Source organism: Porites lutea, chromosome 9 (genome assembly GCF_958299795.1).
Source record: "Porites lutea chromosome 9, jaPorLute2.1, whole genome shotgun sequence".
Lineage (NCBI taxonomy): Eukaryota > Metazoa > Cnidaria > Anthozoa > Scleractinia > Poritidae > Porites > Porites lutea.
Window position 1 is genome coordinate 8,472,472 of NC_133209.1, and position 24,802 is coordinate 8,497,273.

Consider the following 24,802-nt stretch of genomic DNA (forward strand, 5'->3'; position numbering starts at 1 on the left):
ATAGTGTGCCTAAACACTTGCGTGTATCTCGAGTGTCTGTACAAATATTTCTTACCTCGACAAATGCGATAGCTGAAGATAAGATGATTGAAAGGCAATATTGTTCCTCGCTGTTTCCTTTCAAGACCCCACGAGTCTCTCAGGTTGAACTGGGAACCTGCTGAGGGAGGTTACTGCAGTCGCGCGAGAGGGAGGGGGGGGGGGGGGGGGGGCTACGCTTAACATGGCAATTATCCCAGCGAACACAACAACCTCATCGCGGGCGAAACAAACTCGGCCACAAAAATTAGGTGAAACTTCAAGTCGCTATATCCACATGCAAATTCTCCAGACTAATCTCCATATACACCTCCTTAAAAAGTAAGGTAATAGTAGATGATAAAAGACCCTTTTAAACAATTTTTATTGCGACGTTCTCCATTTATATAATACTGTGATTGCTACAGAAGTTCAGTAACATCTGTAAACCTGAAGAAGGCTGGTATGGCCAGCCGAAATATTGCTATAAAAACAATACTCGTTGTCTTAAATCAGCCTTGCAGTAGTCTTTGGACTTCTCGTTCTTGGTTCCTTATATTTTAGCTGATTAGATCTCTTTTCTAGAGATCCAACGTTTACAACTAGCAGGATCTTCGTCCACGGTTTTTGAAGTTAATTTAATCCTTTATTATAAATGATCAACCCATTTTCCTTTAGTGGTGACTTTATTAATTCTCATACCTTTTTTTCTTGATGACGTATTGATGATACACATGTATTGGGAGAAAAGTCAGATATTACATAATTCATCAAATTAAACTCGATAGCAATAACAGCAGTCAGCTTTTGTTTGTGTTCTTATTATAGAAAAGCAAAAGAAAAGAAAGGAAAGAAAATGGAAGAAGGAAGAGATTTTGAAAATCCTTTCAAGTGGAAGAGTCATACACGCTGTCCCAGAACATGACCTCATAAGCTTGCAGGAGACGAACTGCTCTTCTTATGTCCTTGTATTCAATTTCATTTAGTTTGCCTTTGTCGTTAGCATGGTAGGCCTCTATGACCTTCATGGCCCCTTCATCAAGGTTACCAGCCCCAAAGAAGCGAAGAAAATCCAGGTCTTCCTCTTGCATTTTGTAGTTTTTCTTCAAAGCATCTTCCAGAGCCAAACACATTTGACCAAAAGCGGGGAAATTGACCGCCACAGCCGCTGCGATTTGTGGGGCTTCTCCATAATGAGCTAAGCGACAAAGATAGGAAGGATATCCCTGGGCATTGGCTTGAGGCTCGTAGTTCTCAAGATTCGAATCGGAAAGTCCCATAGTTTGTGCCATGGCTAGAAGTTTTCCGTGGGCCAGTTTTTCTCCTTCATAAAAATACTTGAAGTACTCGCGGATAACATCATTGCCTTCGAACCTAGAGACCAAGTGTTCCATGCTGCGAGTGTCGGCTGCTACGATGTGGTACTGTTCACAGAGAAATGTTTCCACGACTTTGAGAGGAAGTGTACCAGCTCTAGCCTCTATGACTACACGATGATTTCCCAGTTTCTCGTCAGTCTCGAGAGAAAATGGTTCCCTTCGTAGAGAAGCAAGAATTTCTTTCGCAGATTTCATGTTAAAGTGTAGCCGTGATCACGGAGAGTAGCGGAGAACTTTTTTAATTTCTGCGAAACGAAAACATGACACTGTCAGTAGCCAGATCTCTTATTTATTCGTTTAGTCGTTCGTTTATTCGTTCAATTAGTTCCTTACTTGCGCATCACAGACAAACGCTCTACAAACTAAAATTGGGTGGTAATGAAAACCGCTTCCTTATAGGCTGCATCTTTCTAGTAACATCAAAGTCCATCAAAAAGCAAAAGGGGAAAAGCTAGACACCGTAGGCTTCAGCCGAACTGTCTTAATACCATACATAATGCAACAAACAAAAGGGAGCAGCCTCTCTTGGAGGTAACAGGTACTAAAATGATAACTAGACCGGCGGTCAAATAGCTTATAGGTCATTTCTAAGTTCCAAAAACTCTCACTTTCAAATTGAGGCTAACTGCAAAACCCTTTCTTGTAGAAATGAGTTTTGTTTACATGAGGATAAAATCAATGGCTTTGCACTTAGCCTCACATGTTAACATGCTAGTAATTTTTTGGATTAAACGGAAACGGCCGTAAATGTTCATCTGGGCCGAGTTGTTCAAAGCTAGGTTGAGATAACCCAGGGTTAGTGCGAGATTTGAATTCAGATTTGAAAGCTTAAAAAGCATTTCAGTTTTAATTCTCTTTTTCTACAAGTTGATGATTGGAAGTTCTAAAAATTACAGAGAAAAATAAAAAAAAAATGCTTTTGAACATAAGAAAAAGAAACCAGGGTTAAGCGCTAATCGGCCTTCGAACAACTGGGCCCAGATCTGTATTTCTTCTATACGCTACTATACTGAAGAACAACAACAATAGCACGATCAGAGGGTGGTCTGCCTGTGCCTTGACCCGACTTGACTTGCTGCCACGCAGATGAACGCGCGCAGCACGGATGGGTTCACTTTTTATTTGTCTGTATAAGAGGTCAATTTAATACGTCCGACTTCACTTAAACTTTACTTGTTTAAAAGGTCTTTTCAGTAGGTGTTCTTGCGCAGCAAAGACTGTGACTGAAAATGCAACGATTCGACAAAAATTGCGTGACGTCAAAGTCCAAGTCATAGCTAATCCATGCAACGGATTAAAACTTATGCAAATTCACCGAGCTTCATTGAACACGGTTTCAAGCAAAATATAACCCATCCTACCTGAATTACGCGGTTACTGTCCTCTGATCAAGGGAGAACCGGTAGAAATTATATCAAGACGGTTCTCCGCATGACAGTCATCTTATCTTAAGCACAATGTTATAAATGTCAGGAAATATTTTTCCAATGCAACCCTGACTGACTTTAGACCAATTTAGGTTCAATTCGTAACAAATGATGTTTGAACAAATTCAACGATTACAGAAAGAGTTACTTCTTTCAACTCCAAAGTACGAGTAATTGAATTAAGAGGATAAAGTATAATTCGAAGGGATATAACAATTATCGACATCATTAAGGCGAACAGTGTTAGTTCACCGGACGATATTTCATGATCATTTGCTTTTACGAGACAACGTAAAACTAAAATGAAATACAATAAAACATTTCCTTAGCCAAGGCGCTCTGTTAACTCCTCAGTAATTCCATAAATGCACTTATAACACAAAAGAGAGATGAATAAATAGAGAGGAGGTGATAGGTGTTGAAGGCGGTCCACTGCTTCAATCTGAATGAAGTTAAGTTAAATTTAAACTTACCTCAAAGGGATGTGCGAAGAGGAGCCAAATTGCGTGACGGGATCATGAGATAGCACAGCGGTTTGTTTTGTGGGCGCCGATTAATTATCGTTTCTCTGAACCTTCTCAAGCAAGTCTCCGAAGACCAAATTAATGTTATATAGCCAGAAAAACAGAGTCCCCTAAAGTTCGTATCGCATTCATGATAAAATAATGACATTAGACACAACTAACCGGGCAAATAAAGAACACAATTAATTCCCCCACCACCACCCGCTAGGAAAATTACGTTTCACTTCAAAATAGAGGAATCGGACACTGGAAAAAAGGATAAAAATTCCCATTCCTTTCGTCAGGTAATGCACATCACGACTACCAAAACTTAACAGCCCACTCCTCATTACGGAAGAGTAGCAAATACTTCTATCTTCAAACCACCCTTTCCATTAAAGTTCTTCATCAAAAAAATACGTGAATTTAATCTCAAAAAGTTTCTATCAAGTGGTCTCGAGTTAATTTCATGCTAAGGCTAAAAATAAATGAGCAAGGGAAATTGGTATAAAAATAATTTTATTAATTTTCTTGCTTGTTTTATCGACTTAAATTTGCACAATACATATCGAAAGCAGCTCAATTCAAGCCTCGTGGGCGTATTCTCCGTCACCTATGACTGTCGTGAATGGAAGTCCTTTTCTCCGTACATTTTTCGGGCAACACGACGGCAGGCATGACCAACAAGCACTCGAGAAAGAGTGTCCTCAGCCTACGACAAGGAAAAAGAGCATGTTTTACAAATACAGCTACCTTATTCTCCTTTATTTTCGCGGGACTTAAATTTCGCGAAAATTTTCTCGCCACATATCGCGAGTCTTTAATTTCGCGATCGCGGAGAAAAATTGTGTTTGCAGGGAATTTAATTTCGCGAAATTGACGATTAAGTGACTTTATTTTTTCTTTTTTACAAAAATTTTACGTTAATCAACAATTGAAACAAAACCAATATGCTGTCCCTGTTGAGGTGATATGTGAAATGGACAATACACCAAGGAACAGGGCAATAATGGAAAGATACAAGACACTCGTAACTACACACTACAAGGACCCGGGACAGGATGGTCAATTTGACGACTGTACAAAGGATGTATTGGAGGAACTGTGCAAAGATGATTACTCAGATGCCGAAGAAAAACTTGAGGCGAATCTTGACACTGATTAACATCTAAAGTTGATAGATGACAGCTCTTTGTACTAACACCTTGTGTTAAACATTGTTTAGGACCCTTAAAAACACAAATAAATACAAATACAAATGATTTTTCTATGTCCATTAAATTTCGCGAGATCAAAGTTCGCGGTCGTTATTTTTCGCGGATCTTTAAGTTCGCGAATTTTTTAAAATCGCGAAAATCGCGAATTTAAGAACCCGCGAAAATTAAGGAGAATAAGGTAGCTTGTTTTGCAGAGACCCCGATTTCTTTACTTTGAATCACTGAAGCCACTATTGAGAACCGAACCTCCTCTGCATTTTTTTTTTTGTAATAAATAAATGCTATGAAGAATGACTGAACTCCTTATGCGCCATTACCTTTTATCTTCGAGCATCTGACTGTTTTGAGACAAAGCGGTGGAAGGCGATCTGGACCCACGCCTGATTAATCAAATTTCTAACTGATTTGTGAGGCTATGTTCACACTTAACTGCGCCGACTCGAAAATCATACCGGATAGGGCTTCTGTTCACACATAACAACGGTGATTGTAACGGAGTGAAGCTGCGCTGCGCCGATTTTAGAAGTGGAGCGTCACATATCGGATAGGTTTTGTGCCACACTTCAGGGTAGTGTGAACAGGTACTCGAACCGTAGCGAAAGTGAATAAGTAGGAACGTGGGGCGGGAACGCGTGGCGAACCCCTAAGAACGTCTGCGTGGGAGGCTAGAATTTAAAGAACCAAACCCGCTTGGCCAACCGCTCCGGCATTATGTTTGTGAGGGACTTTTCCAGTTTTGTGCCGGTGCCGTTCATAAAGTACCGGATAGCTTTTCATGTCGGAACGAAAAGCTATTTAACAATTATTCCTCGAGCCCGAATGGACTCTGAGTCAATAGCCCATGAGGCCGAAGGCTCAATGGGCTATTTATTCAGAGGCCATGAGGGCGATAAGGAATAATTGTTTTAGTAAAATACAACTAGTTGGTCAAAAATATCGAGACAAAACAACTTTAGCTAGTTTTGCCGCCAAAAAGGTAGCGCTTTTCGCTACTAGTGGGCTATTACATATAGCCTAGTAGTAGCTTAACCAATCAGAATGCAGCATTGATAAAAATAGTCTAAGGGAGTAGCTCGTTTGAGTGGTGGTAATAGCTAATAAAAAAAGCTAATAAAAAGGATACGGGAACTGAAACGATTAGCATGTTGATCTTAAAATCTTAATTTCAGTCTATCTACAATCTTTGACAAAATAAATGGGAAATTTATACCCCCCCCCCCCCCAAAATCAAGGATGGGAAAGTGGCGCGTTTTGGTTATTGCGAGGCTTCATCCTTGACTGGGGGTGGGGGGGGGGGGGGATTAGGAGTTTGATGTTTCATTTTGTATTGTATTGTCCAAGATTGTAGATCTCCAGTCTTATGCTTTCTCTACCAAACAATCTGCTCAACCTTGCATTGGTTCTCATTACACTTAAAGTTAAAATCACTAAAGCAGTGGAAAGGGTAACATGTGTACTAGCATCACACTCATGAAGAAACAGCAAAACACTAGCAACTGAGACTGTAAACTTATTATGTCGGCATAGTTTAAAGTATAGGTCTCGCGCTTTATGCCGCGTTGATGAGCATAGTAAATACTAAGTATGGAGCATGAAAATTGATACAAGCTAATACTATTATTTTTTTTAAGTTAATCAGATGTTGCAATGCAGTTATGAAAACTGTATGCTATTTTTTGCAGCCAACGCCAGCTGTAGAATGTAGAAAGTTGATACCAAATATCTCAGCTGACAATAAATTACTAGTGCCCAGTGCCCGTCTTCTCAGTAGAGAATGATTGGGGATGAGAGCATAATAACTTGATTTCATGGGTGACGCCGAAAGGTGTGATACTCGATTTTAAGAGAAGAATTAATAAGAAGAAGTAATATTTATTACATTTATAACGAAATATTGGTTCATTTACCTCCTGAACAGACAGCAAATGGTTTTCAGTGTATTCATTGCACAGTTTAGAAACAATACTGTCAGTTAAAGGTACATTCTGAAAGGCCTCCAGAAAATCTATACACGCAACAATAACAAAAGGAAGTAAATCAAACTTACGAATCTATATAATAGTTTACAAAGTCAATTAGGAACATTACCAAGATTGTTGCAATAATGAAAAAATATAAAGAAAGGATATTTCGACTCTACCTAATATACTACTCGTGTTTAAATCATTTATCGCATAAACTGTACATCATCGTTAATGACCCGGTGGACGAGCTATAATAGGACTGTTCCATTATGTTTCTTGCCCGGTGAAAACATCCAGTTGACGATTGATTTTTTGACGTCCTGGCTACTGCCTGGTTAAACCAAAGTTAACCAGGGTGCAGCCCTGGTTTAACCAAACAGGGTTTTATGGATGTCAAACCAGACTTACCACGCTTTATATATGGGTAAACAGCCTGGTTAACCAGGCTATTTCTGGTGAGCTTAGCAAACGTGGAATAATTCCAAAAAAAAAAAAAGAACAGTGGCTTTATCGAGGCTCTTGAAGTTTAGAATCTACCGGGTTAACCAGGCCTCTAACACTTTCTGTAGTCCAGGTTGGCTTCTGTGTACCATGGCTCATTGTGAGAAAGCAATTATGGTCGACTATTCTGGAGATGAGATTTGGGAGAAGTGTCAGGGTTTGATTGTCTATCTCTTTTCTCCCCACACTGTAAAATGAAAAGAGCCAAATCGACCCCAAAGGCCAAATCGGCCCCAATTTCTCGAGGGCCGATTTGGAACGTGCTGGGCCGTTTTGGATAGAAAGAGTCAAAACAGTTCTAGATGGTACCAATTCGGCCCATCTAATTTCTGAATTGGCTACACTAAAAGCCAATTTGGCACTTCCTCTCAATTTGGCCCTTCCGATAGCCAAATAAAAATTCCGATTTGGCCCCAACAAGGTCTACGCGGACAGACCGCCTTTTGCCGTCAAACGGGGCGCAAGGAGACCGAGGTGTTCGGTTAAAGTAACCATACGTCTGACACAAACCAAAGTACGGTCCGTTTAGTCGAGCAAGGAACTAAGATAACTTTAACGTAGACCTAAAACCGTGACGACAGTCAGAGACTGTAAAGCTAATCATGGTTTCGAGCGAACCTTTGCCTCGAGCGAAGCCACGCTCCCGAATGTTCTGCACGTGATTTCAATAGATCGTTTTCACTGTCACGCAACAAAAAAATAAATTGGAAACCGTCCAGTGGAAGAAGCCGAGAAAATGACATGTTACAAAAGACTAATATATAAACAATTTGTCCAAGTCTCAGGTCTTTGTGAGTTATTTGCCGAAACGTTTCACGCACCCTTGTAGAGCTTTGTATGGAGACGCCATATTGGTGTACCGTTTTGGTCCACCAATATGGCCGCCGCCGGAAATCAACAAAACATCTGGAGTTCACTTTTTCTATAAAAGCTCTTTCTTTTCACTCGAGAACCAGCCTACGTGCGCATAAACATATCTTGTAATACTTGAAATGGTTATACTGCTGAAAATCAAGAGGAGAGACTTTTTTCAACGAGACAGCATTCCTGTTTTGGTGTCACGCACTGTGAAAACTCGGAAGTTCGTATTGCTGTATTTTCGAAATGAAACATGCTACGGGAATGGAAACTTGAACAAAGATTTATTTTTTGTTTATCTTCAACCTAGTCTAAATAAGAATTCGTAAAACCTCGCTGTTTTGACTTCACAGTTTGATGACGTCACTGTGAAAACCATCTATATCGATAACACTACATGATGCGTCACGCAAACTAAACGCTGGGAGGGCGTTACAGTACAATATCCCTCGGTATTGATAGCAAACAAAGACCCAGCCATCATGTACATATATTTTCTGATTTATAAGTAAAAGGTTTTTAAAATTTCGAACGCCTGCCACGCAGGCTAAAACTGACACGACATGCAAACAATCGGAAACATATTTTGGAAACAATACACAATTGGTCAGCGGGCTTTCCCTATGCACATGCTCTTTGGTGTCGTCCTTTTGGCGTCCATTTGAAACTACTGCAACGGTTGCGAACATGCCAGTTTCTTTGGGGATCAGGAGTCTTGTATTATACTTCTCGATAGCATCAAAGGACACTCAAGGTGTTGTTACTAATTATTTTCGAACTATGAGCCGTCGTTGATCCATCACTTCGCTCTTGAAGTTCGTCGTGAAGAATCGGAGACAGAAGCCTCGTGAGGCGCAACGGTTTTCAAGATGAACTGCACAAATATAACAAACGCTCTCCAAGAATCAAGACTTTGCTGGAAAAACCGATAGTAAGACCAGGTAAGCCGCCCTGATTCGCTTTCTTTCTACCAAATGCAAAAGACTGAGCTATTTTAACTACGTTTGATTAAACAGATTTCACGGTCACTCAAGTCCACCTTGTCGGAAGGCTTTGAAGAACGAGTCATTCCAGTGTAGATGCTTTTAACTTTATGATCTAATGATAAGGAAATAAGTGACCCTGTATTCTGTAGTTGAACCAGTAGAGGAGTTAAAAAGCACTTCTTCCATCCCCTCACTGTCCCCTATTTAAAACAGGGAGAATGATAAACAATGAAAAAACCTTAAAGCCATTTCAACTAAAGAAGATGGTAAGGATGGTGTGGTCTGGTTATACATTTACACTGTAGATTTCAGTACTTGTTTTGTTTTAAAGTAAGGTTTACCTTAACAATGCATTATTTCTCTTGTCTGATAAATAAGTGCAAAATAAATGCATTAAAAATAAAGAAATTTAAAACCCTTTAAACCCTAAGATCAAAATTTGAATGCTCATTTGTTGCCCTTATTCATTTCCTACAGAAGTAGTGGGAAGAAGTTGATAAAATATCAAGCAAATGGTGTGCTCATGTCCATAATTCTCATGAACACTCTGTTTTACAAAGCATTGATATTGCAAGGAGAAATTTGATGCTGATCACTCTTAAGGCTTAATTTAAAGGGTTAAAAGAATAATGTGAATTATAATAATAAAGTTATGCATAAAATTAGGAAATAGAACTTTAGGTTGCAAAATTCTGCAGGTGTGATTGAGGTAAGAGGGTCTGTCAGTCAATATACTCCCAGAATTACACAGAAAAGTGTGTAAATAAACTTGGTGCTCCAAGTCAACCAGTTTTAATTTAATAACATTTCTCCTATGGCAGAAATAGAAAGGCAGGCATCCTTTTGGTAGTGAACAAGGTTCTGCGGCATTGATCGGAGTGCTAAGAGAACTTCGGGAGGAATTTATCACTAGTGTAGAGGTAGGTGTTTTGGGAATAGAATGTTTTTCCTGATATTGTGATACAAAATACCACAGGAATGCTACAAACTCAACTGTACATTGAACCCTTAATGCTTGGAAATCCCAGATACAAGTGGAAGTCAGACAAAATTGAGATGCAATTTAGCCTTTTGTTATGAAGGTATGCCTTGGGGGCTATTCCCATCTTCAGACTACACCAAATCTCACAGAATAATAATGGCTTCATAATACTTAATGAATTTTGATTTACAGCTGCAAAATTTCTTGATTGGTGGGAAATACATGTACTAAGATAATCTCCTTGTATCAGGACATGCACACTGTAATTACCTCCTCAATGATGTGTGAATGTATTAGACATAATTATGCTATCATTCTTTTTCCCATAACATAAAGGAAGCATAATTTCAACAAACTATAATTTATACAGTATACCATACATGCATACCTGAAAACTGGAAAGAAGTAATTAAACCCAGGGTTTGAGCTAGGATTTGATCACTGGGGGACAATTTGTCCCCTTGGCTAAAATTTTGGAGGACATTTTCATTTTTAGGGGGACAGAAATTTGTACACCCTTCTGCTGATGCAAAGGGTTTGTCGTCTTAGCAGGGCTTCTGATAGGTCTCGGAAGAAAAAGTCAAATTTCGCGGGATTTTTAGGGACAAATTCCCGGAAAAATCGGCCGATTTCGCGGGAGCTTTCAGGGCAAACTTCACCGAAAAGCAATCGGTAAAAAACGGCCGATTTTGTGGTTATTTTCAAGGCAAATTTCGCTACAAATCGATCGGTTTTGCGCTGATCAGACCAGCCTTTTTAACGTTTTTCTAACAGAAGTCATCATTTGCTCTTTCAACAACAATACGCTCCAGAAATGAACCAATGGCAAAGCCTTTAACATCATGGCTAGTGCCCAGTTTTTCGCAACATAATCTGTTTGCATGTTTCAGTGCCGAAGTTCCAAGATAAATTTGCAAGTTTACGGCAAGTAAATAGCCCCTATAACTAAAATAAGTTTCAAATATGTTGTACAGACATGTATTTGAAAAGATTTCTACCGAATTTCGCGGTATTTTTCGTGTTTTTGTGAATTTCGCGGCTCCGCGACCGCGCGAAGAATCAGAAGCCCTGTCTTAACTTGTCTTAGATTTCCGACAAAAATAGCAGTAGAGCGTGACTGAAACGTAACTTTGAAATGAACTTTAAAAGTGCGATAAAATATACTTTCCACGTTCTGTTTCAGCTTGCAATTTCTGTACTGAAATAAATCTCTTCGTGTGTGCTTCCTTTCGAGTTTTTTCCCTAAATTTTGAAGGGGACAAATTGTCCCCTTGGCCGTTTTTTAAAGGGACAATTCCAATTGCAGTGCGGGATTGGCGCAATGGCGCGGCCTGGCTCAAACCGTGATTAAACCAACATTTTTTTGACAATAGTATTGTTATGACCATACTGACTTTTTGTGTGTATGCACTGTTTGTTGTGTTTTGATTATTGTTTTTATCATTTCTAAAATTACAACATTTGTTTTTGTTGCAGAGGGATGCAGATGTTGACAGGAAAATTCAGGATTTTGTTTTGATAAAGGGAGGCATTATTTGCCAGTTTCCTCAGAAGAAGATTGATGCAGTGATAGTATTGCTTGGGTGTTTTTATGTATTTAATGTGTCAAACACCCAATATAAAGCCATCTTGACTTTTCTAGATCAGGCATTGCTTGAAAGTGGACTGGGGCAGACACTTGTCAATTTTTCCTCCCTTTTTCAATGACTTGGCAAATACCTCAGTTCTTGCTGAATGTAAATTCAGGACAACCTCGCAAGGTGTAGCCAAATTGTCAAAATTTTTTTTCATGGAAGTTTTCTTTCACCCTTATAGACCAAGATTTGGCAAGATTTTTTAAACATAATATCTGTGGAGTAAAATATAGTTTAAAACATTTGCCAAGTCATTAAGGGCTGGGCTGGTTTACCAGTAAGATACAGAGTCAGAACTGTAATCAAAAGCATAGAGTGTTGATCTAGATATAACACTAACATGGTATAATAATTATTATTACTCCTATTGTGACTCCTTCACTTTTGATCTAGTGAAAACTATAAAGCGTGGGAACAAGAATTTTGACTGGTAAGTCGTTTATCCTTCGATGATTCCACCTCTGCTTAATCTGGTTTTCTACAGCATAAGCAGAATCTGAAGAGTAGAAAGTTTTGATGACTCCAATTCCATCAAGCTTCTAGTTATGACTTCCCTTGCAACTCTGATTTTTGATTTTCACTAGGTGATGAGTGCTCTTACTACTCTGAGTATGACCCTGACTTTGTCACAAGTGAAAACCACCCTTCAAAAGGATTAGGTCAAGTCATTAAAGGCTTGCGCTAGCAAGGTAGACAGAGTCGGAGTCATAATCAGAAGCTTGAGAATTGATATAGCTAAAGCATCTTAGGCCCAGTTCATACGTCGTGCTTCTGCCGTGCCGAACCTAATTAATATTGGGTTCGACAGAAGCACGGCATAAGCACGACTTCAATTCAGACGTCGTGCCAGAGTCGAACTTAATTCAGGGTTCGCACAGTAGTCAGTACAGCGGTAAGCGGTAACGAAAATGGCGCCGCACCGTAACCTCCAGCGTAAATTGCTACTTTTAAAACTCTTACAAAACTCGAGGAGGAGAAGAAAAGAAATGCAGCAGAAAATCCTTTTCCTTTTGACCGTCAGGCGAATGTTATTATTAGAAGTTTTCTTTCTTTCTGCTCTTCTTATTTGTTCCGAGAAAACCACTGCTGATCGATCATGTCGACGGCTTCCCCGTAACAAGGGATGGTTCGAAGAAGTATGGAACACATACACTGATCAGAGGTTCAAGAAAACGTTTCGTGTATCAAAAGCCACCTTTAATTTTATCCTTGGTCGTATACAACACGATTTCGATGACACTGACTCAACATCGCCGATCGCTTCCTCGTCTTCCTCTTCATCTTGTTCTTTATAGCCAGCTAGTGGAATATTTTCGTCAAAAGGTAGTTCGTCTTCTGATGAATTATCGGACTCTGCAGCACTGCCAACCAAGGAGGAAGGAGCATGCAAACTTGCACGGAAAGCCGCCATGTTTGTTTTAAACCATTCTCGACCCCGGCCCAGTGCTTACGCTTCTGATTCCTGGCCGTCATGCGCAGAGGAGTTCTGGGGTAATAAACAGAATCAATGCGCATGCTCATTGAAGGACATTTTTCCTCGAAGCTACTCGCGGGACTCGCAAGATAACAATTCCCGCGAAAAATACATTTCTGAAATTTATGCATTTAGTTCGACACGGCATAAGCACGACGTCTGAATCGCTGCCGTGCCAGAGTCGTGTAGCACGGCAGACCTTGTCGAACTTAATTGTTCTGCCGCACTAAATTAAAAACTTTGATTCAGACGTCGTGCTTCTGCCGTGCTTGTGTCGAACTTAATTCAAGAATTAAGTTCGGCACGGCAGAAGCACGACGTATGAACTGGGCCTTAGTTCATTATTGCTCTTACAACTCTTTTGCTTCAATCTAATATACATTGTCGGAATTGTTAGCAGGAGAACTTGACCAACTCTGACAATCATTTTTTTGTCAAAAGGGGAGTTATAAAAGAAACCTTAATTGACTCCAATTCTGGTGAGCTTTAATTAATGAAACCCTTTACAACTCCAATTTTTGATTTTCACTATAGGTTTTAAGTGTTCCTATGATGCTGATTATGATTTTGACTTTGTCTTTTGTGAAAACCGTTTTAAGAAGTAGTTACTTTGATCGCACCGAAGACAAGTGTCTCTCTTGGCCAATTTAATTCCTCCAATAATTCTAAATGTTCAATCTAGAAAAGTTGAGATTAACCGAAGATAATATTACATAAATGGGTTGGAATACGCATTGTTATGGTGTACACAGATCACAGTAACTTATTCAGAACTGAATAAATGTTTGAAATAAGCCTTAGTTTGGTTTCATTATTTATCAATACCCTAATTAAGGGAAAAAATCTGTAGGCCCCCACCCAAATTAAAAAAACCATAATGGCCCGATATGGGGCTGAATCGGCTACTTTTAGAGGGGTAGTTTTTAAGAGGGCCAAAATTTGAGGGGACTGTTTTGGCTACTGGAAAATCCAAAATGGCCCTAGTGTTTTCCATATTGACCCTTTACATGGTCTAATTTGGCCCCGATTCAAGGGTCAATTTAGCCCCAAATTTTGGTGCCAAAACAGCCCCATCTCAGTGGGGCTGAATTGGCCCCAAAAACAGTACCATTCTGGACTCACCCGTTTCGGCCCCATTTTTGGGGCCAAATTGGCTCTTTTCATTTTACAGTGCAGATCTCTCCAACCAAAGGCAAGAAACAGTTACCTTTTCTAATCAAGTTGCTATTCTTTTCGGTGTATTCCACTGCCGTGCAATATTTTCCTTGCCTAAAAAAACATTCCAAGACCTGTTGGAAAAAAAAAAAATGGAAGAAACACTTTGTGAAAGCCTCTTTTTCATGCTTGTCGGGTGCGGTTTTGAGTCATTTCTGGTATGTATACCAACATAATTAAATATATAAACCTCGTGGATGGGGTTTACAAAGCCCATCCGTCATTAAGCAGAACCGACGCACGTGAAAAAAAAAATCATTCAAAATCATTACAATCTTAACGTTTTTGTCTACTTTTACTGCACTAAACTGCTCCGGCGTTACTTTTGACCGTTTAACAACGTTAACCGCTAAGTTCTGTTTAGTAAACAAGGACTATTTATTTTGCGAAAATTTTGCCCTTCGTGATGGGAAGGCAAATTAAAAACATTTCTATACCTCTCTATAAGCATCAATGCTTTCGAATACACCTTCTGCAAGACCAGCTAGTCCACATTTGCAACTGAAAACACAAAGAAAAATAAAATAAAAAGAAATAAATAAAAATAACATAAAAATAAATGAACGAAACTTTCATTTAATAATAATAACAATAATAATAATAATTTATTATTTTTGTAGCGCTATTTATTCAGTAGTACTTTACGTTAATTGTTCCAATATCTAAGAAAAACTAAAAGCTGATAAAAAACACCAGACGCCCAATAATATAATTACTCATAACTAGTATTAATATCACCTAATGATATATTGCAAAATTAAAATTCACTTCTCAAAAAATTGTATAAAAAGGAATATCTTGATTAAGTTCTTAAAATTTTCCAGAGACTTCATATTTCGTAGTTGTAAAGGCGGCTCATTCCATATATGTGGCGCCGCCGGCTGAAATGCACGCTCGCCCAGACTTTTGATGCACAAGTTTCTATCGACCAACTATATCCCCGCTATGTCACTTTTTGTCTGTTCCTAAATGACGTGTTCGTATGCCTGAGTTTTTAATATTTCAGAGATAAACGCTAGTCAGTCCATAACAACAGTCTCTACTCCTGTTAATAAATACGCTAATCTGGAAATGCATTCGATCAGTGAACGGCCTCCCGCCTGAAGTACCATAATAGCTGTATAAGGTGTAGGTACAATACTTGGTCAAGTTATTGTCATATGCATTATTACTACACTCTGATACTTTTTCTGTTTATTTAAGAAAAAAGGAACAAATGAACGAAGGAAAGAGAGACAAAAAAGACAAACAACGAAGAAAAGAAAAAGAAAGAAAAAAAGAAAGAAAAAAGAAAAGAAAAAAGACGAGAACGTGTTTTAGAGCACGCAGCCACTAAAGATAACGTATTATTCCATGATCAGAGGTCACCGCCTGCAGTTTATCAAAGAAAGAACGAAAAACAAAAAACTCGTGAATCTCCATCCCATTATATTTTTCAAGTAACATTTGCGTTACTTCCGAGGTGGGCAGTTTATTCTGGAATGCTACTAAAGTAATTGGCATTGCACGTCCACACAGGAAGTATTGTCATAAAAGCACGACAAGAGACACTCAGGCCACAAGGCCATCAATTACAATTCACCACAAACACATATCTATTAGAGACCTCAAGATACACCGTTTCCGTGTACGGGTACGGGTAGATGGCCTCTTACCCCGGAGAAACGGGTAGGCTACCGGATAGAACGCTGATGTCATTATATAACATCTGGGAAATCATGGTCGCCTTTTGTATAACTGCATGTTATTCGCCTACCCGTACCCGTAGGATGAAGCGGTGTATCTTGAAGTCCTTAATTTTTCATCACCAAATACTAAAACAATTTTAAGTGCATAAGGCCACTAGCTCATAAACTAAAACATCTTTTTCCTTTTGTTTGATGAGTAAATGATGACAAATCAGCAAGGCAGCAATTTAAAATAGTGACGTAGAACTCAGAAGTAATCGAGAGAAACACATTATAGCATCGAATCTCAAGACAGATTTGAGAGGTTTATGCCGGAGCCTTTCGATGGTACACTGGATGCAATTTCACATTGGCATGCTAGAGATTTTCTCGCTCACCAACTAGCAGCGAGAAGCGTTCAGAGCAAAGCGCTGAACCTCGCTAGGCTCGATTCCGTTGCCCCAAAGAGAGAGAGAGGGAAAAAATCTCTGGTCCCCAGGGCAAAGAAGAACAATCATGCGCAGCTAAATTGAAACGTTGTATAAAATATCAGAAATCAGTCAAGCTGTCATGACCATCATTGAAAAAGCAGCTACAACAGCAAAATATATAGCTGGGAACCAACGCGAAAATAAACCTATCTTCCATTTCACAGAAACATAAATCGACCACAAATCATTTAAAACGACTTGACAAAAGGTAAATTAATCAACTAATGACAAACATTGTATTGCCTAGACAAAACATTTCAGTCGCGGGTCACACCACTGAAAACCTGAAAAACGCACAGCAAGGACGTGTTTTGGAGCACGCAGCCACTGAACTATAATCAATGGTCGTCTATTGTTAACCGGAGAAAGAACTGAGAAAGTATGAATTTTCCTACATGAAAATGATCCGTTTCTCAAAGTACGTAACATAAACTAACGAATTGTTTTCCTGAGTGATGTCAGGAGCCGATTACTTAATCGGGTACAAGCACGGGGAACGGGCAAATGAAAAATGGGAACAAAACCTAACTTGAACCCTAGAAAGCCCTATCAGTGATTTCATCTCCAATTCTCTGTTTTGCTCCCATTTTTCATTTTTTCCCCTTCCCCGTTTTAGTAACATCCCTTTTTAGGCAACCGTCAAAATCATTAAAAGCTCATTCCGAAACAAGGAAAAGGAAACCCTCTTCAGTTTGACTTTCCTGTCTAACATTTCTTTGGATCCACTTTGACGAACATCACGCAAAACTGTAATGATTGACAAAGTTAGTTGAAAAAAATATAGGATTAAGGGCAAAAAAATGCTTAACTAATACTTAGCCCTTTACCACCTAGCCCTTGACAAACAATGTCGGTTGAGTGATCATTCAATCGAGAAATTAGCAAAAAAAAAAAAAAAAAAGAAAGTGAAAAAATAATATGCATTGGTTAACATAACACACATATAGATATCGAACAAGACTATATAGTGGAGCTGATGACAGCAAAATAACTGATTATCCTTAAGTCGTCTTAATTTTGGCAGAAGCACAATTTTAAAAGCAGAGTTCTTTTTAACATTATTTCTTGTCAGGATTAGTTCGAATTGACAAACGAACGTCATTCCAGAAATACCGCCCTATTATAGCAGGAAATTCGAACAGTCTAAAGATCTGCGCAATAGATATCTTTATTTAAACTTAAGATAAGTATGCCCTCTTTAATAGATTTTGAACTTTCCCACGCATTTGTTTTTTAACAGGACGTTTTCCATGTTTGTCTTCGAGTATCTGACAATTTTTCCTGTCGTTAGCCAATTAAGTGGTCCTCAAAATCTCATTAACAATCTTGGACTTTCTCCTGCATATTATGATTTCATTCGAAGTAGGCAATTAATTGATTCGAAACAACCTAGAGATCTTTCAAAAGTGATGTCTGCGGCAAAAGAAGCACCGGAAATCAATATTGAACGTAATGAAAAGTAATATAAAACTGTTATTAACAAGTCGAAAACAAGGAGATATAAAGTATTCATGAACGTATTTTTTGGTCTTCTTGTGGTAAAATAAAAAACCGCAAATAACATCGGCGAAGGACCTCAGCAGTAAAAGAAAACACCCAACAAAAAGCAGCAAATATCAGACCTCATTAAGCAACAAAGGTATTGAACTCGCTTTATGCCAAAAAGACTTTCGAGTGAGACACTATTGCTTGTGGTATCATCACAAAGTAAGGATGGGGTGAGGGGAGATTATTGGTGCAAGACGAAGGAGTTTAAAACGTGGGCGCTCAAACGATAAAATGTGGTAATAAATGGACTTTTTATAACCCATCAAAACAACATCGCTTATGGTATTTTACAGCACTCCTTTTTTATATCTTAGCTACAATGTCGTTAGATGACTCGGAACAACAGTATATTTACAGTAAAATATATTTACAACTCTCTACAATATTCACACAACTATCGTAAAAAATGAAAATTTGATATAACTGGGAATAAATAAATAACGCAAAGCGAAGTTAATAAACTCTTCCAAACAGGATACTACAAACAACGAGGGCGGTCGAGGTTAACCTATGCGTGATTAAGAATGTTTTATAAAAAGTAATTATTTTACAACCATGAGACCTCCTATGTAAACTTACAACAATAAATTCAGTCTGGTTTACTACTTTGAAAATGTTTTCTAGACTAACTTTTAAAATGAGTGACCCTCCAAGAACTCTTTACCAAGCTGAAATGTCTCTTGGTGAACTCTAATCTAATCATATGGTCATCAGGCCTTGTTGTGGGCCACTTCCTTGCTATAATCCTCCAGAAGCGGCGATAATTGAAATTACTGAGTTGGTTATCTTGAAATTTACAAACTTTTCTCTTAGGAAATAAACTTTCTACAGGATGAAATTTCACGGTAAAACTGAGGGAGAGGGAGGATTAAATTATCGAGTGCATCGTCAACTCATCAGTCCTGTTTCCAGTTATATGGGAAGAAATGTCTGGGCTTCTTAAGATAACACGTTTCCTTGCTCAGATTCCTTCAAACAATCTCTGGCTTTTCTTCCCAAGCGCGGCGTCGAAATATGGCGCGGCCAATTTTTCGCAAATCCTTCTTAAAAATTTGCGTTTTGAGGCTGTATATTACAGGATTTAGTGCGGAAGAACACAGAGCGATTGTCTGTACCCATTTCAAAATCTTTAAAACTTTCAGGCCGCGATCGATGTAGCGGAAAACAATCGGCATGACTATGAGAGGAAGCCAGCAAATGATAAACGCTGTCAAGACATTTCCAATGGTCTTAGCAGCGACGTTCTCTTTGCCGACTCTGCTGCGTGAGCTTCGGTCCAAATGACCCACTTGTCGGGCAATCAGACGAGCCTGCCGGCGGGCGACAAGGTAGATTCGGACATAAATCGGGACGATAAAAATCACAAGAGCAAGAACGTAGTACACTATAATACGTTGTAGTGATGGAAGAATCCCTGCAGGTGTACCAAGCAGTAACGATAGCACCCAGATGACACACAGCAGAATGGCCGCCCTCTTGCATGTCACCCTCAGCTCGTACGACATAGGCCATACGATGGCTATGTAACGGTCCATGGTCACGGCCCCCAGGTTGCTGATCGATGCAAGCAAGGAAACGAAGGAGAACGTCTTTCGAACGTTACTGTAAATATTGTTCGAGGGTAATCCATAAAGATATATGGCGTACATCGGTTGCGCCACAAAACAGACCAAGAGATCAGCAATCGCCAGGCTGGCGATAAACATATTTGTTACTGTGTGCATGTATCGGTGACGAACGACCACAAAGAGGACCAACAAGTTTCCGAAGATGCCAATGAGGCTGAAAACAACGTTAACAGACGCAAGGAAGATTGCCTCCACATCTGTGAGCCCTGCGATCGAGCTGTGAGAGCTATTCTTCGTCATATTTACTTGAAGGAATGATTAAATGTTGAGACTTTTAAAAATCCTCAGCGATCGGCGACAGACGATTTGGGCCTAACAGGATGATTCCAGGTATTCATACGATTAAACATGACTGCCTGTATAATAGTCAAGACCGTTATTTATAGTCAGAGCAACTTCTCACTTGCGTGTTGTTGCCTTCGAACCTTTCATGAAGCGTTTAAGATGACAGCGAGAACAGCTTCGACCCAACTGAACCCACTTCAACAGTCCCCACTCCGTCGACAGTTACTAGTGGTATTAATAGCCAAGTAGAAACATGACGCTTGTTATAAAAGTTTTAACATATAGGTGATCAGTGCCGCGGTGCACCTCGTGGCCGTCTTTGTCTCGCCTCGCGTGGAGCTGCTAAAAATCTTTGTAATCGCGTAGGGCCAATTTATAACGCGGCGTCAATTGTATGCCGCTTGTTTTATCTGATGGACGTAATGCAGATTGTTGTGAAAGGTTTAGAGAACACTGGGTTATTTGTAAAAGAAGCGACTGTTACACCTGCTTAGTACAAACTTGCAGGAAATTAAGAAAGGGTTTGTTTTTAGTTTCCATATGAAAAGGCTGAACACGACCGAAATAACGACCAATACAAAAACCTCTTTCAGTTTTTAAACTGCTTCCGTTCTTCGTGTCGAACAAGATTATAAATATATCGAGGTTTCGATTCAATTGGTAGAAATGAGCTAAAACATTACATAACGGGTTACATAATTCCCCACGCGGCCAAAACAAAATGAAGAATGTTGAATGGATTTTTTCTCATTTCTAGCTTTACCTCCATCTAATGTAAAAGTTAGTGCTTATCAGATCTTCTCAAACGTCATTTTATTCTGAAGATGCAATCAAACCAGCGCTAATGTGATGCATAAGTTGGAAAACCAACAGGAAACTTTATATTTCTATAATGTAGACAATTAGAACTCGCATCTGCTGAGTTATATATTCGCCCCCGTACAAAGTGATGAAAATTTTTAACTCAAACATTCAACTTTCCTGAAGGGAAGATTTAAAAATCCTTGAAAAATAAGCTTGACAAGTTCATCGAGGATTAGAAAATAAATTGTTACAAATAGCAAGGTATATATATGTAAAAAAAAACTAATTAAAGGGTTTCATCTCAAACACTGACAAATAAAAGACTCCTTCCAGCTGCTTCAAAAGCTAGAGCAAATTGTTTCTCAGTCTCAAAGCCGTATCTTGAAAGTTTAAATTAAAAACCATGTTTCCCAATAATCCGAAGGATCGATGTAGCCGATGCTTAGGAAATCTAAGCCTCGAAAGTTTCTGCAAAAATGTAGACGTGAGAAAATTTTGGCATACCAGACGGCCATCCCAAGACCCGGTCTAAAAAAATAGATATACATTTAAATTAGTTTCGATCCTAAAAAATCTGGTAGAGACTAGATTTTTAATACGTGGTGTGACCTTCAAACGTGGACGGATTATTGTCAATTTCCTCTTGAAATGGCGATTTATTGTCGTTTGCACAAGATTTTTCAAAGCTGAAAGCTTTTTCAATTGGCTTGATAAGCTTGCGTAAAACGACACACATAAAAAAAAGTTTAAGGTAAGTAAACGCTTCCTCGGTTTATGTAAATTTTGCTAGGTAAACTTAAAACCCCACACGATTTTATCTTTAAATATTCAGTGTAGTTTTCAATAATGGGTTCGTTGGTGCACATAGTTGCGCACCGACGAGCTTATTATCGGAAACTACACACTATATTTTCTCAAGTCGCCTGTCCAAAGTAAGCGAATCTACTGTAGCTTTTGACTTTACAGAAATGATAATAGGAGTGCTTTCGTACGTGTGTCGTGTTGGGTGTTTCCATCGTTTAATTTAATGTCTATTCAAAGTGGATAGACTGCAAATTATAGTGATACATAAGCCTAACAAATGACATTTTCTAACTGTTCGTCTTCAATTCAATCGTTTTTGGCTCAAATGGAAAAAAGAGAGAAAACAACCCTGTGGGAAAGCGACATCATGTACTGGCATAAACTTGGGAAATACGAAAGGGCATACTGATGAAATATGAAAGAAGAAATCCAATAAGGCACCTGTCTAGGATTTTATTTCAAGACATCGCGAACGTGACTGAGAGAAAATCACTAAGTAAAATTAGAAAAATTAAATTCGGCTACGCGATTGGATGGTTTTTTCCTTAAAATAAAATAGGGGATTAATTACTACCCCAAATTAATTTCGTATACGTGATCAACTCTCTGGAGAAAGGAAAGGGCCAGCAAACAGAAGACTAAATGTTTGAATGACAAAAAGAAACTGTTTAATCGATTTGAAAATAGTCAGTTAAAGTCACAAAGGCGAAAAGTTGCGAAGAGAAATAAAGTGAAATGGTAATATGTGGGCGGCCAACGAAACGTTTTTTGATTGTTCGTGCCAACCGTTCAATTGGCTGACTGTCTGGAATCGTCGATAAATTAATATTAACCCCGCGTGGTGCCGGGGGAGAATTAATTGTCACTTGAGTTAAAGGGGCTCCGTGCCACGAGGATATTGCTGTTTTAGGTTAATTCTGGGCTCAGTCACTACTTAGTGCCTCTAAATTACACAAAATGCGCTTGCTGAGTTTTGAAGATGCCAAATAAATTTCACTAAGATTTTTGCAGGCACAACTTTTTCAAGTTTCAATCCATGTCCAGTTTCAGTGACTAAATATATAATCTTCAATAAACTGGACCATTCTGTTTGGAATCATTTTTTCTGCTTAAAAACATTTAAACAGAAAAATCTTTGAAGCAGGTTAGCGAAAATTTAACTCGACGTTTGCGGAGCGTTTATGTATAATTCATAGTATATTTGGCTGCTAAGAGAATACTATAGATGGAGGGAGCGAACAATTCACCCACGTGCCATTTCGTTGGAAACTGACCTTTCAGCTATATATAACTCATTGCTATGCAGGTTTCCTTTTGATTTCGCGATATTTTTAATTAGGCAACGAGTAAAAGCTTAAAACATACTACTGCTTCCTTTAGCTCGTGAAAATAAACATTTTGAGCCTTTGGTTAACCTGCTTTATGATTTTAATAAGACAACCTCGTGCTGCGAATTCTAAAGCAGTTAGATAATTGAGGTGTTTATGACGTATAGCGTATAACTTTGATGCGTTTATGACGTCTTTCCCCCCTCAGCGTTCATTTAACAAACTTTATAGACCCATTTACAACTTTACGTTAACCTCTAATTGTATCATCTTTCCTTTCAAAACATATTTAGATTATTTTCATTCATCACTATTTGACATAAAGTATGTGTTAAACTTTTTGCTGCAGCAGCCATTATTTTTTTTGCTTGAAAAAAATCATCGCTTTTTTTTATGCAAGGCACCTAATTTTAATATTAAAAGGATGAGAAACTTCTTGTTTGTGGCATCCCAGTAAATGAACACAATCGCTGCCTCTATTTAAGATTAACTTGTAATTCGCCTTCGTTTAAACTTCGATTCCAGAGTTCTCTCTCTCGCTCCAGGGGACGAGTAGGATGAAACCTGGGAAGGAGGTTGTTGAAGCCACGACTCGTGCAGTACTTGAATTTCTCGTTCATTCTAAAGCAAGCACTTGCGATGACCTGCCAGCAAAGTAGTCGAATCATTCTCAAACCTTTAATTATAGAAACAGCAAGTTCTGTCAATTTAACATTGAAAGAGAGCCAAAAATAGTTGACCTTGAATGACATAAAACGTTTTAAGGTGACTAGAATGAAGCTTAGTGCCCTCACGTTTACCTCAGTGGTTAAATTCAAGACACGTACTAAAAACAAGAAAAGCACCGCTCCCAATACCCTTATTACCATACGCCGATCACTCTCTTTTCAAAATAGAAAGCTAAAGCTCACAGCAGAATTAGGTATCTTTGAAAATAGGAGCCACAAATCTCCCATACACTTGGAAATTTATGTTTTGAACAAAAACTGAATTTTTACAAAGAATACATGGCTTTTGTTTGCGTTTTTTGCCAACCAGCAGTTCGGAAGTTTAAATAGATGATTTTCTTGCCAATTCAATTGACAAGAGCTAATTAAACTACAAAGATTACTAGGACTAATAATCTTTTAACTTACATATTTAATTCATATGCACTGCAACACCTTTCCAGGGTAGGTTGGTAAACCAAAAACAAACTAACAAACTAACTAAACTACCATACATTTATCTAGTTCTATTTTTTCGCTTGTTGTAGTCGTATATTACTGATTAGGCATTGTTTTTATATGTGTATTTTGTATTGTTGTGAAGGCCGTAAGTTAGATAACTCATTGGGTTATTACGTCACCTTCGTTAAATAAAGAATATTGTATTGTATTGTACTACGTTTTTCTTTTGTTTTTGGGTGTGTTAATGTATGCTAGTGAAGTTTAAACAAAAGAAAAATAAAAATTACCTGAGATGAAAAATTAACTACAACATACACACAGAATGTTTTCCTTTTTTTCTCTCTCTCGCTCTCTCTTTCGACTAGATTTTACATAAGCGGTATGAACCTTTATCGATCCCTAAAATGACGACCTATAGTCGTTCGCACAACCTTTGTGAAAGCTGAAACTTATTCGAAAAACCTGAAAAGCTTTCGTTCATGAAACAACTCAAATGAAACTGTACTTTCACATAATCACACACTTCCTCAGAAATGGCAAAAAACAAGATGAGCAAGACTGCTATTTCCGTTACCTTATGTATAAACGGTCTCATCATTGGACTCTTAGTTAACCGCAGTTTCAACAATTACAACAGCGTTTGAATCAATTATGAATCCGACAAAATTAGAAGAAAAGCCAAAAATAATTGACTATGGTCTGAAACGTACACTGGATAACTGAAAGGCGCTCTGTAACGATCATTGTTATTTATTCACCACACGTATTAAAAACAATAACAGAAAAACCTTCTTATTACCTACCTCAAAATGCACAGGACGCAAAGGCAAACATAAACTCATTATTAATTCACAGAATCTAAGGAAACACGCGCCGTACGAGATTGAGGCTACTGACACTCATCATATGATGACCCCATT

The 24,802-nt window shown here is 38.6% G+C and overlaps 3 protein-coding genes across 3 annotated transcripts in view; all 3 read right to left on the bottom strand.

Moving 5' to 3' along the window:
- Positions 1-392: 392 nt before the first annotated feature.
- On the bottom strand, positions 393-1,713 carry LOC140947804 (uncharacterized). The gene has a single exon (XM_073397001.1). It carries the CDS (start codon positions 1,590-1,592, stop codon positions 906-908), a length of 687 nt encoding a protein of 228 aa, XP_073253102.1. The 5' UTR covers positions 1,593-1,713; the 3' UTR covers positions 393-905.
- Positions 1,714-3,863: 2,150 nt separating this feature from the next.
- Positions 3,864-24,802, bottom strand: part of LOC140948841 (clathrin heavy chain linker domain-containing protein 1-like) — a 49,339-nt gene continuing 28,400 nt past the window's right edge. The window contains exons 23-26 of the mRNA XM_073398113.1: positions 14,596-14,659; positions 14,151-14,232; positions 6,452-6,549; positions 3,864-4,039 (exon numbers count right to left, since the gene is read on the bottom strand). Coding sequence (XP_073254214.1) covers positions 3,941-4,039; positions 6,452-6,549; positions 14,151-14,232; positions 14,596-14,659 — 343 coding nt within the window. The 3' untranslated portion in view covers positions 3,864-3,940. The remainder of the gene's footprint in view (positions 4,040-6,451; positions 6,550-14,150; positions 14,233-14,595; positions 14,660-24,802) is intronic.
- On the bottom strand, positions 18,161-20,555 carry LOC140948340 (alpha-1A adrenergic receptor-like). The gene has a single exon (XM_073397574.1). The coding sequence runs from the start codon at positions 19,730-19,732 to the stop codon at positions 18,836-18,838; it is 897 nt and encodes a 298-aa protein (XP_073253675.1). The 5' UTR covers positions 19,733-20,555; the 3' UTR covers positions 18,161-18,835.